A 15,050-nucleotide genomic window follows, 5' to 3' on the forward strand; every position below is an offset into this window, starting at 1 on the left:
TGATGATCATGGTCATCCTTTAAGGAGTAGGGATGTTAGCCCCATTGGGAGTGATCCCTCCTTTGATCATACTCCTTTTTTTTTGTAGAAAGCGATGTTGTGGAGTTGTTGGAGGCTAAAACCGTCTCCACTCTACTGATGCTATTGTTCCGCACGATGGTTCACGACCGATGACACAAGCTTTAAAGAAAAAAACTTCTTCAACCGCCACGATTGAAAAAAAACAATAAGAAGGATAAATACCTTCCTATTTTTGATTCGAGTACTCTTGGATACTCGAAAAGATACACTATGTATTTCTTTATGCTTCAAAGAGGCAAGTGGATCACCTTCTCTCCTCTTTTGAAATAGATACTTTTGTACCTAGTCAAATAGGAGACTCTGGTGATAATCTTATTAACAATTAATTATTATACTCAATCAAATATAAAACTTAATCATAATATTTTTTGTTTATATTATTTTTATTTATGAAAATTCAAAATCTTATATAATAACTCGCTACTCTGCATACTTAGTATAATTATATCTCCCATTCCGTATGATGAAACAGAACAAAAAGATACTCTTAATTGGTTTTAACAAATAGTTTGAATGTGCAATCCAAAAATGGGAAAGGACAAACAAAATAACACTATCACAAATGACCATGGTTGTCAAACTCGCGAGTCTACGTAGACTCGTGGGAGCTCCGTAGACTCGACTCGTAGACTCGACTCGTAAACTCGTAAGAGTCTACTTTCATATTAAAAAAAAAAATAGTGTAAATAACTACATTTAGTCCTGAATGAGAATTAATAATATACCAAATCATCTAACTTCAAAGTCTCAAATAAAGAAGGTCATACAAATACTACAAAAGTTAAATTGTTCAATTCAAGTCATAGAAATTAAATAATTAGAAATTCAAATTTCCATGTCCAATCCTCTAATGATATCCTCTCCTCCATCATCTCCATCATCATCTCCATCATCATCTCCATCTTCATCTTCATCTTCATCCACATTGACATCAAAGTCAAATTTTCAAGATCAAATGCATCTAGAGTTGGAACTGTTATTGCCGGATTTAAGTGAACATTTGCATCTTGAACTTGATCAATCTCATCAATATTATCTCCCTCTTCAGTTATCCATTCATCATCTGATTGAATATCATCAAAGGGAAGAGCAACTGTTTTTCTAATTTGCTTATTACTCAACTTCAAGTTGTACATGACATACAACAAATCATTCATCTTTTTCTGATGCAAATGGTTTCTTCTCTTTGTATGAACCTATATTAAATAGGAAATTTAGTAACTAACCATATAAAACTAAATAAAGAAATTATAAATAACTTCAATTACCATTTCAAATGAGCTTCAATTTCGCTCACATCCAGAAGAGCTACAAGTCAAGCTTAGAATTCGGATAGCAAACCTCTTCAACTCAGGAGTTCTATACCCAAACATCTCCCACCATTCTCCAGGAAGTATTGTTTTTCTACTTTCCTTTGCGTCATCCATTGCAAAGGCTCCTCTACCAAAATGATACACAACAAGTTGCACATTAATTATCCTTCTTTCAGCAGCATCCTTAACCAATCTTCTCATGGATGTATACAAGCCTTCTTTCACCTCAGGATCATCAGATCTAAACTCAGGTTCATAATGGAATTGTGGATTAAGATAGTATGCAGCTGCATGCAGAGGCCTATGAAGTTGATTATCCCATCGTGCATCAATTATTTTCCAAACCTCTTCATAGCTATATACATTCATTCAATAGTAATCAATACCAACCAACCAACTATCATATAAGTAGTAGAAGAAGAACGAGTAATTAAATTTTTAAAGAGAAAAGCTATAAAATTTTTACCTTTTCTTAATATGATTAAAATTGTTCTTAATCTTCTCCTTTGCACGATCCATCTCTTCATATATGAAACCCATTGCAGGTTTTGCATCTGAATCCACCAATCTTAGGACCACCATAAGAGGGGCAGCAACTTTGAGGCACGTGGAGATATTCTTCCAAAATCGGTTGTCTAATATCATATTTTCAACCTTTTTCCCCTCTTGTGAAGTTCCAAATTTACTTGTTTTCCATTCTTCAGAACTGAACATGGTCAATAATGAGGCTTTCAGTTCATGAAGACAACCTAGAGTTAAATAAGCGGTGGCAAATCTAGTTACACCCGGTCTTATCAAGTCTCTTTCTTTTGTGAACTTCTTCAACATGCTGATTAGCATTGATCTGCCATAAATATAAGTGGTGATCTTTCTTCCTTTCTTGATAGTAAGCTCATGGACCTTCAACTTCTTTTCAAAATCTTCAAAACTCAAATCAATGCAGTGGGCAGCACATGGGGTCCAATACAAATGCTCCCTTTTTTGCATCAACAACTCTCCAGCTGCCTTGAAATTTGCAGCATTATCAGTCACCACTTGTACCGCATTTTCTTCTCCAACTAATTCAACAACATCATCCAGCATCTTAAAAACTTTATCTGCAGTTTTTGATATGTCCGAGGTGTCCAATGAATACATAAAAACAGTCCCTTTAGGACTATTTACCAAGAAGTTGCAAATAGAACGCCTCTTTTTATCTGTCCACCCATCAGACATGATTGTGCAACCTGTTTTCTTCCACTCTTCCTTGTATTCTTGAAGCACTAAATCAGTTTTGTCAATTGCTTGCTTCAATAGTTTTTCTCTAATATCATGATAAGATGGAGGTTTATAGCCAGCTCCATATTTTCCAATCATTTCACACATCTTTGTAAAAGCTGGATTTTTAATTACATTAAACGGAATGGCACTTGTGTAAAAAAATTCAGCAACTTGAGCATCCACTTCTTCTTTATAACCTTTCTTCATCATTTGATTTATGGTAGCTTGAACTGCCCCCCTACTACCAACTTTTTCTTTTCCTTTAGAACCAAATATATGTTGTCTTTCTTCAAGCCCCTCACATCCTTGGTCTTCATCAATTATATTTAACTTTCTTTTTTTCAAAGAGGCTTGCTTAGCTTCTGCAACAATTTTTATCATCAAATCTCTTATTTCTTCTGGAACAGAACAACAAGGTTCAGAGTCCTCCCTAGTTCCAGCAAGATGATGTTTGAACCTGAATATTCCTCCACTCATAGTCTTTGAACAATAACTACACTTCACTTTTTTACCATTGCCATTAATATCTATCCCATGCTTCCATCCAACATCAGTTCTATTTCCTGGAGCATTTTTACTTCTAGTAGAAGATGCAGATGCACTTCTATTGAGCTCACTTGAATTTGATCCACTCCCAGACATTTCTTAACAAAAATACTGCTCCTCCAAATTCAATTTCTGTCAAAAAAACAAAAGTGCAGGGCAACCAGCAACTATTCTCAATTAAAAAACAGTCCATTCTGCAGCCAATTAAAAAAAACAGAACCCTAATAATCCCTTCCCTTTCCTACACTAATTTCACACCACTCAACTCTAACCTTATATGATGAGCAGCAACAACCCACAAGTCCGACGAAATCTCCGACACGACGCACCACCGCAACGCCCCACCGTGACGCACCACTGCAACGCACCACCGTGACGCCCCACCTGCAACAACCCACGAGTCGCGAACACTCCGACGCGACCTCCGCAACGCACCACCGCGACGCCCCACCTGCTGCAACGTGACGCCACCACCGCACCACCTACAGCAACTGCAGCAACTTGCGACGCCACCACCACCACTGCAACTTGCGACGCGACCACCACCACTGCAACTCACAACTCAATCTATCGCTGCTACACTTCACAGAACAGAACGGAAACACAAAACGAAACGCAAAAACCCTAAGTTTTTTGATTTCATTCAGGCCCCCATTCAAAACGACATAGTTTTGTTTTTTTTTAAAAAACCCAGCTGGACTCGCCAACTCGGACCAGAGTCGCGAGTCCACACCGAGTCTACCGATTCCACACCGAGTCCACCGAGTTTAGCTCAAAACCGAGTCTGCTACCGAGTTAACTCGGTAAGGCAAAGTAGAAACGTGAACTCGGACAAGTCAACGAGTTGACTCGCGAGTTTGACAACCATGCAAATGACACATATTTTTTTGACTATGGGGACTAATCCAATAATTGGGCATAGTCATGCCACCACCTATTGTTGGAAAAAGCCTCTTTTCAAAATTCATTCATGTCACACCAAAACATTACCTTTTGTCACACCAAAACATTACCTTTTAATCTAAAGCCCGTCAAATTAGCTCAAAATGCAAAGGTATTCTTTTTGACCATTTGATTTGTTGTTTTTTCTCCAACAAATTCAAGAAAAATAAGTCCTTGTATATGATTGTATAAACAGAAGGAACTAATTACATTTCATCGATGGTAAATTATTGCCAAACAAATTATCTCAGTTTAATCAATAAGTTTGAGTTGAATTTTTAATATATACTTTATTTTTGTATGGAGAGGGAAGGTCTTGTTCTTCACGTTATTAGTACTCTTTGAACTTTTAAGTGTTGGCATCAAATATGTCTCGACTATCGATCTTCAGTCTCTTTGGAGAGTACCTTCAAAAGGTCATCTGATGCAAAGTCAGTAGTTAGTATTTTGTGGTTGAAAATAACAAATGCTATTAAATGCGTACCTTGGTTTGACATTGCTCAACCTATTTATAGAAATATGTTGGACTTTCGTGGTTATAAACCTAGATTAGCACGAATATCACAGTTAATTCCTGCATTAGTCTTACATTACATACGAATTCTCTGCAAAACCTATATTTAAGAGTCATTTGTTTTGAATTACTTATATGCTCTTGATCGATATAATAGGTGTTCTATATTGTTTCGACCAAATGCAATCCACATTTATATTATATCAAATGTATATGGAACAAGTTTATAAATACTTTTAGTAAAAAAAAAAAACTATTTTTTTGCATAAGTTATGCATATGTTAATTTGCAAACAATTTTGTAAGTTCTCTAAATTTTTTATTTAATTTATGTATAAGCTAATTTTACATTTAGATTATGGTGTATAATAATCTTAGATACAACTCGCATGCCTACATAACTATATATATGCATTATTTTCTAATCGAATTTTAATTTCCACCTTCATAACATGTACTTTATTAAATGAATTACACACAAAGCAGGTTTTAAATATGATTGGAAAGAAATACTTATTACTATAGTTTATGTAAATTTTCTCACTTATCTTATCTAGAATATATAATATTGTTTCAAAATAATATTCCCCATTTTTTAACTGCTCTTTAAGATTCTTTTAGAAAAACAAAAAGCGTAATAAATTTTCTTAACTTCAATAACATATTTATAAGATGTTTTTTATTTTACCTTTCTTATTTCCCCATCATAATAAGTGCATTAATTAAAGTTAAATAAAAGATAAGAATAAATAAATAAATACTTGCATTTTGAAAATAACTAATAAGCAAAAATATTCTAAAAGTGCAACACTTAAAGATACTTATTATCTAAATGAAAATTACACCAGTAAGCATTACATGGTGATATACATAAATTAGAAGAACCAAATTAAGTTTTTTCTAATCATGTTCTATACCCATTAAATTTTAGCATAAGAATCTTAACCCTAAGAAGCCTTTAATTTTGGTTTCAGTTACCAACAAAATGATTTCCCATTAAAGGCAACAAAATGTTTGATAAAAGCATTAAGGCAATTACACTCTATCCCTTATAAAGTTGGAATAGAGAGTCATGCCACTATTTATTGTTGGATAAAGGCACATCATGTTTAATAATAGTTTTTAAAATTAATAAATAAATAAATTAAAATAAAGTGTTTATAAAATTATTTCCATTTTTTCTAGTCATAAGTCTTGATATCTAAAGTTAAAGCTAAAAAGTGTTTGATGTGTGCTAAGAGTTTGAAATGATGATACAAGAGACTATTTATACAAAGTGGATCTCAATTTTCACACAATTCATCATAATTGGATAACAGTGTAAAAGCCTACACTGTTAATGTATTCCAATTACATAATTTATTACATAAATAACCAATTTCTGTGACACCAATGCACTGAAAAAGCATAGAAAGATCTAAAACCAACAACTGAAGTTGCTACCATGTTCCACACTCCCTACAACTACAACAACCATAATGTCTTAAACCAACAAAAGCTTAGTGCAGAAAAACTTTCAAATACAAATTGAGTATTACTTACAGACAAATTAAAAGTACTAGATGAGGAAGAACATTATGTACATACTCATTTTCTTCATACTTGCTCAGGACTTTTCTGCATCCAAATGGCAGAAAGTGGTTTGTCCCTTGTCCAATTCCTGAGCCTGAGAAGCACATAAATAACCATTCCACATAAAAAGCCAAGAGCAGCACTTGATCCCACAAGTGAAACTGCAGTGCAGATAAGCATCACAAAGGAATCTTCTTTGGTGTTCATGTCCCTACAACACATGGCTAGTTCTATTCCAGCAAACAGGAGCAACACCCCTAAAATTCCCACAGGAAATTGCCTTAAAATGTGTGCCAAAGAACTTCCCAAAACCAACCCCAAGGCCAATTTGGCAACACCAAGAAGGGCCACACAAGCACCACTCCTACCACCAAACTTATACTGCCCTGCAAGTCCACCAGCACCATGGCAACTTGGCATTGCACCAAACCAACTTCCAACCAAGTTCATCAACCCCACTGTCACTGACAATGAAGTGGCTGAGAAATCCTTCCCTGGGAACAAATCTGATGACAACTTGCAAACAGCTATCACAGAGTTCAAAATTGACAATGGAAGTTGGGGAATTGCACCCTTCACAAACCCTTTCTTCCATGCATGCTTGGAGAACTTCACCACCTCTATTGAGGATGGTCCAAACTTTATTTCATGCACCACCTCATGCCTTCTTACAAAGGCCAAAACAACCCCCAACACAAACACCATGAAAGCAGAAGGTAGTGAGAAAATAACCCTTCTCACCCTGCTTCTCTTGTTTCTTTCAACCTCATCCCTCTTTTGACCACCCAAATCACCACCCCCATTTTCCACACCATCACAACACCCTCTATTCTTCTCCCCAGCCCCATTCACAATCACAATAAAACACAAACACACAATAGCCAAAACCAACCCATCCAACCCAAACCAAGGCCTTCCACCCAAAGACTTACTTTTTGGCAAGTCCTGAATTTTCCTCACATACTTAACTGCTGTCAAAGCAAAAGACAAGCCTTGTGCTAGCTGAATTCCCCTCACAACACACAGAGGAATCAACATGTACACAAGCTGCATCAACCCTGTCACACCCAAAACAAACAGCACCCCACCTGTTAATATTCCGGCAGCCATGATCTCCGGCACCCCAAAGGTTGTGTCTGATAAGGCCTGAGCAGCGATGGACTTCATGGGCTGGACTGGCATAGGGACCCCATAGATGGCACCAGTGATGATGTTGTAGACACCTGTGAAGATGAGTGTGGTGCCAAGGTTGAGGTCCCTAGCAAGGGTCAAGGCCAACACTATTGGTATATAAGTGCCAAGGTCACCCATGGCACCATTGAGTTCACCCCATTTTGAATGAAAAACCAGGTTGTTCTTCACTTTGTTTGCCACCAATTTGGCTGAGTAACCTTTGGCTAGTGGGGTGGTGGAAGGATTAGGAGTTGAAGTGATTTCCTGTGCTTCAGGATCAGAGATTGGAATTGAAGGAGGGTTTTGGTATGCCATGGAAAACGTTACCTTTGCTTGAAATTCTCAAACTTCTAACTGCAAAACAAGTTAACTTATGAATGTTAAACATGGGAAATGCTTGCTTATTTATAGGCTTTGTGAAGTCAATGTTAGAAGCAGCAACTTCTCATTTATCAATAACAAAATGTTCTATTTTTAACGTGTAAAAGAAGCATTATATTTTTGTTCCAGTTAATTTTTACTTACTAATTTTTTAATTAGTACTATACTACTAGAAAAGAACTAATAAAATAAATATATATATATATATATATATAATCACGCTATCAAAGTCCAAATTAATAGATGTGTTTAAAATAATAAGTGGTGTAAAAAGAAATGTCAAAATAAGTTATAAGTTCAATAAGAAAGCCTTATAAATAGAGGATCAATCCAAAAAATAAGTAAAAATGAATTTTATCTGATGAATACGTAAATTATTTCTGACTTTTACATCGGAGCACCTTGCAGGTACACATCCAACTGTCAGAGGAGAAGCTGAAAGCCCAATCTGAAGAGCCCAACTATGAAAGAAGAAGCTGAAAGCCCAACTTAAAGAACCCAATTATGAGAGGAGAAGCCGAAATCACAGTCAAAAAATAAAAAATCAACTTGTAAAGATTGTGACATCAGATTGAAAAAAAAATTCCACTTTTTCCAAAATCAAGTACATATGAATTCAATAAAAAAAAAGTGTTCGTCTAATATAATATAATATATTAATTATCAAGCTCAACTCAATAGTATGTTATATTTAATAGTATAATAATTAATGCATTGGAAAAACGTATAAAATACCCCGTTGACAATATATACATGATGTTTATTTTATTAATACATCAAGTTTAGAAGGTAACAAATATTATACCACGGGTTAACTATTGATGAATCTGTGGATTAGAACATAAACATTTAATAATAGTGGATTTTGGTTTTATTTCTAAATTAAAATTAAAACAACAACAAAGACAAGTAAAATATTCCTTGCGTACGCACACCTCTATAGTTACATTTTAATTTAATATTTTATTATTAATCACAGTTGTGAAAGGTTGTATTTACATTTTTCTAATTCAAAATACGTTAGTTAATTCATAGAAACGGAAACTAAGTGAACTAGACTTGATAAATTGAGTCCTTTTATTAATTTTTAAAATTTGAAATAACTCTGATTTTGATTATCCAACTTAAAAAAAGTTATTTTTAAAATTCTTAAAATAAAAAAAAATTATAGTTTTAGTTCATCAATACTAAATTTAAGAAACTAAAAACAATTTTAAATAAAAATATTAATCTTTAAATTCCAAACCCTACGAAACATTATAGTCCCTCAAATTTAATGTTTCAAAACTAAAACTATTTTTTTCAAGAGAAAAATTACTACAAAAAAATATTTTTAATAAGATTATAGTTAGTATTTTTTATAGATTTAGTTCCTGTCAAATATTAAAGTCTAAGATTAAAAATAATTAATTATGTTTTAAATAAATTTCACTTACAGTGTTTACAAACAAGATGATATTTAGATAATAAATTAAATATACCACATGAGTGCAAATATACTTAAAAAAACATGAAGAATATAAAATAAAATAAAATGAATAGTACTTCTGTAACTTGTCATTTAACAATAATGCAAAAGCAAAAACGTAAATAAAATAAAATAATAATAACCCCCTTTTAATCAACTGTGTGTTGATTGTTGATACATGCATGTATACAAATATTATATCACGGATTAATAATTGTTGCATATGTGATTGGAATATAAAAATTAATAAAGTAGTAATTATTATGGATTTTATTTATGTGAATTCTTAGTTTTGTTAATAAACAAAAACAGAAACAGCCAAGTCAATAATTCCTTGCTGCAAGCAAACCTCAAGTTGTACAAAGTAGGACGTGGACTAGCTGATAGCTATAAAATAGTTGAAAATGAAAGCAATTAAATAAAAAGAAAAAGGATATTTATTTTAATTTTTTAGACTAGAGTTGTTTGTGATTTTTGTTAGCCATGTTTGGAATTTTACGGGAGTTTGTTGGTTATCCTGATCCAACCCATATTTTGAGATCAAAAGGTCCTTACATCATCTCTATTTAGTTAGGAGAGCATAATTGAACTTCTGGATATCTCTAATCCCCAAGCCTCCCTCCTCTTTTATTTTACATACATCTTTCCAACTAACCCATGAGATCGGTCTCTTTTCCTTGCCCCACCTCCACAGAAACCTCCGTTGAATTATGATTATACTTTGATAGATGGAACTTGGTGCTTTAAAAATGGAAAGATAGAAAAGAGGAACCGCAGAGATAACTGATTGGGGAGTACCTTGTGGGTTTGTATACGGATTGGGATACCCTGAAGTATCTCTGTTAATTTAATTTATTCATTGCTAATAAAAAAAAAATACAATGATGGTTATGAGATAAACTGTCGTAAAAGTTGCTTTAAAGGCACTTATGACGATAATTTCTACACTAACTGTCGTTGAAGTCTTACTAAACGTGAAAATTCTCACGCCCTTCACTTACCTTGCACCCCCTCACTGTCTCTGCACTCCCTCTCACTCACTCTCTGCATAAAACCTCCGCACCACCGAGTCGCACCTCTTCGCCACATCGAACTGCACCACACTGAGCATCACACCAAGTCGCACCACCGAGCTGTATGCACCTCACCGAGCATGTTCGCACTGCACATTTGCTCTTCTAGAGCACCTCCACCGCACACTTGCTTGCCTCCACATGTGCTTTGGTGATTCCTCCTCTACTAGCCTTAACGAGCCACCGTGACCACCGTACCGCTATCTCCGGAAGCTTTCTTCCTTGTCACGAAAGCTTAAAAACTCACATTTGAGGGTAATGTTTTATTTACTATTTAATTTTATAATAATGTGTTTATGCATGTTTTGAACGTGTTGATTGAGTCTAAGGGTGTTCGTCCTTCGATAGTTCTGATTTAGTTTTATAATGAATTAGATAGTCTTTATATGTATTAAACGTGTTGAGTGGGAGGGGAAGTGCAAATGCAAAAAAACATACTTTGATGCACCTTAAAGTATTTAAAGTATATTTGTTCACTCACTTTAATGTGTATCATTCATTCATTTAATAACGTTTATTTTGACTCGTAGTGCAATAAACAATTTGAAAATTATGAGTGCGATTATTATGTCATGCAATGGATGTTAACTATTGTGTGAGCTGAAATTGATAGAGGTTGTGATAAGGTAATACATCAATACACAAAGAAGGTTTTTATTATTTATGGACAAATTAAAAAAAAATTCAAATGTCACAGTTTTTTCATGGCTCACAATTGTTAGATTCAAAAGAACTGGAGTATATCAAAACAACATGGTCACAATATTTTGTAATCATGCATAACACCTTAGCATAGATGAATTATTAGAATGACATTATAAGTTTTTTTGTTACTTGTGTTGAACTTTTTTTTGTACTTATATTTAAAATATGATGTTATATGTAGCCAAAATTTCGTTACAATGCATATTTTTTTGGAAATTTGATCATTATGCAGGACGAGAGTACATCTGACAATATTAAAAAATTTATAAAAAAAAAGTAACTTTTAATGACAGTTATGAACTTAAACCATCTTTAAAAAAATCTCAATCAGACACTTGTAACGACGATTCCAGGACAAAATCATCTTTAGAACTCTTTCAGAACCACTTTTAATGACAACTCCTAGGTAGAGAGTCATTAAAAGAAAGTTGTCATTAAAAGGGATAGTAGAGGATAGTAGAGTGACTTTTTTTTTCCTGTATTAACGATAATTTTAACTTAAGTATCGTAAGAAAACTATCATGACAATTATATAACCTTTGTTAATAGTTATTGATTTTTAACACACCTGTTAGTGTCAATTATAAATCCGTCTTTAAATACTATTTTTAATTATTGTTAAAATTATTTGTGTAGTAATATCACCTAAATATTTTGAAATAATAACTTTTATAAAATATTTAATAAAAGATGTTATTTCAAGGTTCTTAGTTTTTCAATAATAAAGTGTTTCATAAAACATTTATGAATTTATTTAATTAATTATATAATAATTAATTATATTATTCAATGTTATATTTAAAAACACAATTGAAATAACTTAATTGATTATTTCAAAATGTAATATGAAATAATCAATTTTTTTACTTAATTGATTATTTTTTCTCTTAGTTAATTTAAAAAATTCAAAAAGCAGTTATTTAAGTGATAATGATTAAATATTATGAAACAAAATATAAGATAACTAATTGTGTAGTTTATAATAATTAATTACTTTGAGTTATAATCTATCATTTAACCCTTCTATCATTAACATATCACACTTGTCAATACAATAAATCACAAATAAAAAGCCTTAATCCTTGTACACATTGCAAAAATTTAAATCCAAAGCCATCTCATTTGAGAATAATATTTTATTTTTTTTAGAAATAATTTATTTGTAAATGAGAAAAGTTCTTTTGACAGCACAAGCAATAATTAGAAGTTATATTAAATCATATTCTGAAAAGTCAACAACAATACAAGTCGGCATCTGATTGTGATTCCACGCAACCAAATTGCAACTCAATAAACTACTTTATATTCCTATCATTACCTTTTTATATTCTAATTTATAAAAGTTAAAACTTGCATTATTTTATATTAAAAGGAGATCAACTTTAATCAAGCTAGAAAAAAATATGGGAACGTCACAGGCTTTGCGAAAGATTTTTCTCACGAAAAAAATTGCGAGTAATTGAAAAAAAAATTAAATCAGAAGTTTTAAAATTTTACCAAATATATATATATATATATTATTTTATTTTATTTTAAAAAATGACATTTTTAACTAGAATGGGTCAGCCCGCAACTCGCATGAAAAAAACGCGGGACAGGTTTTCTTGTTTAGCCCGCAAACCCACTTAAGCTCACTCAGTATTTGCGGTCCTTGCAGGGTTACAACGGGGCAGGGCAGGCTGGTCCGTCAGCCCGTAAGTGATGTGGTTGTTGCGTTGTGTTGTGCTGTTGGCCTGCGTTTCTCTTCTCAACATTTCAAACTTCAATCCCTAAAAACAAAGAAGCTCCACCATCACAAATCATAAACATTTCAATCCCTAAACATTTGTGTCGCTATTCTCCTCCACCATGAACCACCACTGCGAACCACCATCGCGAACCATCACCACCAACCACCACCACGATCTAGCACCTCGATTTCGTCCTCCACCGCGACGCGAATACCACCATCTCTACGACTGCGACCATCCTCCAGCACGACAATTCCTCCAGCACTGCGTTTCCGTCCACCAACATTGCGTTTATAAAAGTTAGGCAGGCAGGCCGGCCCGCAAGCCCCGCGGGCCAACCCGCATGCAGAGTGAGTCACGAAAACCAGTCCAAATTATGTATGCGAGACGGGCCAACCCAGCCCACATTTGATGGGCCTAAGCGGGACGGGTCGACCCGCTTTACCATCCCTATTTTTAACCTAAAATATATATAATTAAGAAAAAAATTCTACTTTTATTTTAGGTTTCTATTTATAATTTTAACTTAATTTTATACTATTAATTAGTATAAGATTATTTTTAGTATACTTTCTAAAGTAATATTTATAAAATAAATTAATTCATTGATAATCATCAACCTCCTTAGACTATCTTCTTCCTTGGGTTATCACTTTTCCCACCACCATTCACATTCATTTTTCGTTATGGAAATTATTATTTTTATGAAGTGATAGACTTTAATTTTCAACATATAAATATATCATCTTGTATACGACGTAAAAGTGAATCAATTAATCGTAATAAATATACAAAATCAATTTCAAATATATATAATTTTATCTTCTAAACTCAAATGTCCCTCTAATGTGATATATTCTTATATTTTAAATATCAATTAAACGATTTAATTTTTTATATCAAAAATAGATTTCAAATATATTTTATGTTCAAATTTTATATATGTTCTTATACTGGATATATTATTCCCCAGCACTTTTAACATTAATTTAACCGTTTATATGTTCAATCTATTATTTTCAGTATCTTTAGTTTTAATTTAGTTTTTCATGTTTGTTTTAAGAATCATTAATTTTAAATAAGAATATAGATAAATCTATCTCTGAGAAAAAATTATAGATAAATCTAAAGTATTATTTATACGCTCAAAATATTTATTCAGTTAAAATAAATAAAGTATTGGTTTAATAAACATTTATTATATAAAATAAATATTTATTCAGCTAAATACACAAACTAAAGTATTATAGTTGTGTGACACCCCTCCAATTATCTCTCTTTTTTTTTTCTTATCTTCTCTCCTCATTTTCTTTCTCATATATAATTTATTCCAAAAATCTACCCACACATCATGAGTAGATGAAGAGTTATGCTACATTTTTACTCAGGTTTTTAAACCAAGTAAATTTATTTTTACTCTAAATATTTCTTATTCTCTATTTTATATATTCTAAAAATTCTCTATTATATGTTTTTTATTAGGATTTAGTTTTTTATTAGGATTTAGGCATCAATTATGATGGGACACTTGAAAAAAAGTGTTCTTTCACTAAAAAAAAACCATTAAATAGAAACTAATTTTAGAGACAAAAAATAATTAGTAAATATATTGACTAAATTAGATACTATCTTATAGACTAAACAAATTATTGACATCTAAATAAGTTTCTATTATGAATAAATTATTCATAATAGAAACTAATTTAGGCTAATAATTTTTTTAGTCTCTGAGATATTATCTAATTTAGTCAATATAGTGACTAATTATTTTCGGTCTCTAAACTTAGTTTCTATTTAATTATTTTCTTGTAGTGTTCTCAACTTGTTTTTATCTTAGGCTGAAATTTGATGATGTTTAGATAACATACTTTAGATTCTGGAGTGTTTTTTATTAGAGCTGAAATTTCCACTAGAATAAATAATTTTAGGTAAGAGAACTTATATGTGTTTGAATACAACTTTAGGGTAGTTGATTTAGATAATAAATTAATTTGGAAACTGTATTTTATTTTCTTCATGTCTTTTCAATGATTTGAATTATGCATGATTTTTTTATTATGCAAAGTATACATTTGTTTGTAAATTCAATCGATTTGTGAAAGTTTAAATGTTGTGTGATTGAATGGTATGTAAGAGTCATATTGTATGATCAATTGTATTGTGCAATTTCTAAATGATATGGATTGGTGATAGAAGGTGTATGAAATTGAGATAATTGTATAATTCATTTGATAGATGTTAAATAATGTATGAGTGATTGATATGCATTGTATGTAAATGATATGTATTGTAT

At 32.3% G+C, this 15,050-nt stretch overlaps 2 protein-coding genes across 2 annotated transcripts; both read right to left on the reverse strand.

Moving 5' to 3' along the window:
• Window positions 1-1,364: 1,364 nt before the first annotated feature.
• On the reverse strand, window positions 1,365-3,535 carry LOC150029488 (uncharacterized). Its single transcript, XM_090299231.1, has 2 exons — window positions 1,861-3,535; window positions 1,365-1,749 (listed from the first exon to the last, which is right to left on the reverse strand). The coding sequence occupies exons 1-2, from the start codon at window positions 3,294-3,296 to the stop codon at window positions 1,365-1,367; spliced, it is 1,821 nt and encodes a 606-aa protein (XP_090155357.1). The 5' UTR covers window positions 3,297-3,535.
• A 2,407-nt stretch (window positions 3,536-5,942) lies between these two features.
• On the reverse strand, window positions 5,943-7,851 carry LOC137813374 (molybdate transporter 1). Its single transcript, XM_068615569.2, has one exon. It carries the CDS (start codon window positions 7,713-7,715, stop codon window positions 6,252-6,254), a length of 1,464 nt encoding a protein of 487 aa, XP_068471670.1. The 5' UTR covers window positions 7,716-7,851; the 3' UTR covers window positions 5,943-6,251.
• Window positions 7,852-15,050: the final 7,199 nt, after the last annotated feature.

Source organism: Phaseolus vulgaris, chromosome 1 (assembly GCF_051622355.1).
Source record: "Phaseolus vulgaris cultivar YP4 chromosome 1, ASM5162235v1, whole genome shotgun sequence".
NCBI classification, from domain to species: domain Eukaryota; kingdom Viridiplantae; phylum Streptophyta; class Magnoliopsida; order Fabales; family Fabaceae; genus Phaseolus; species Phaseolus vulgaris.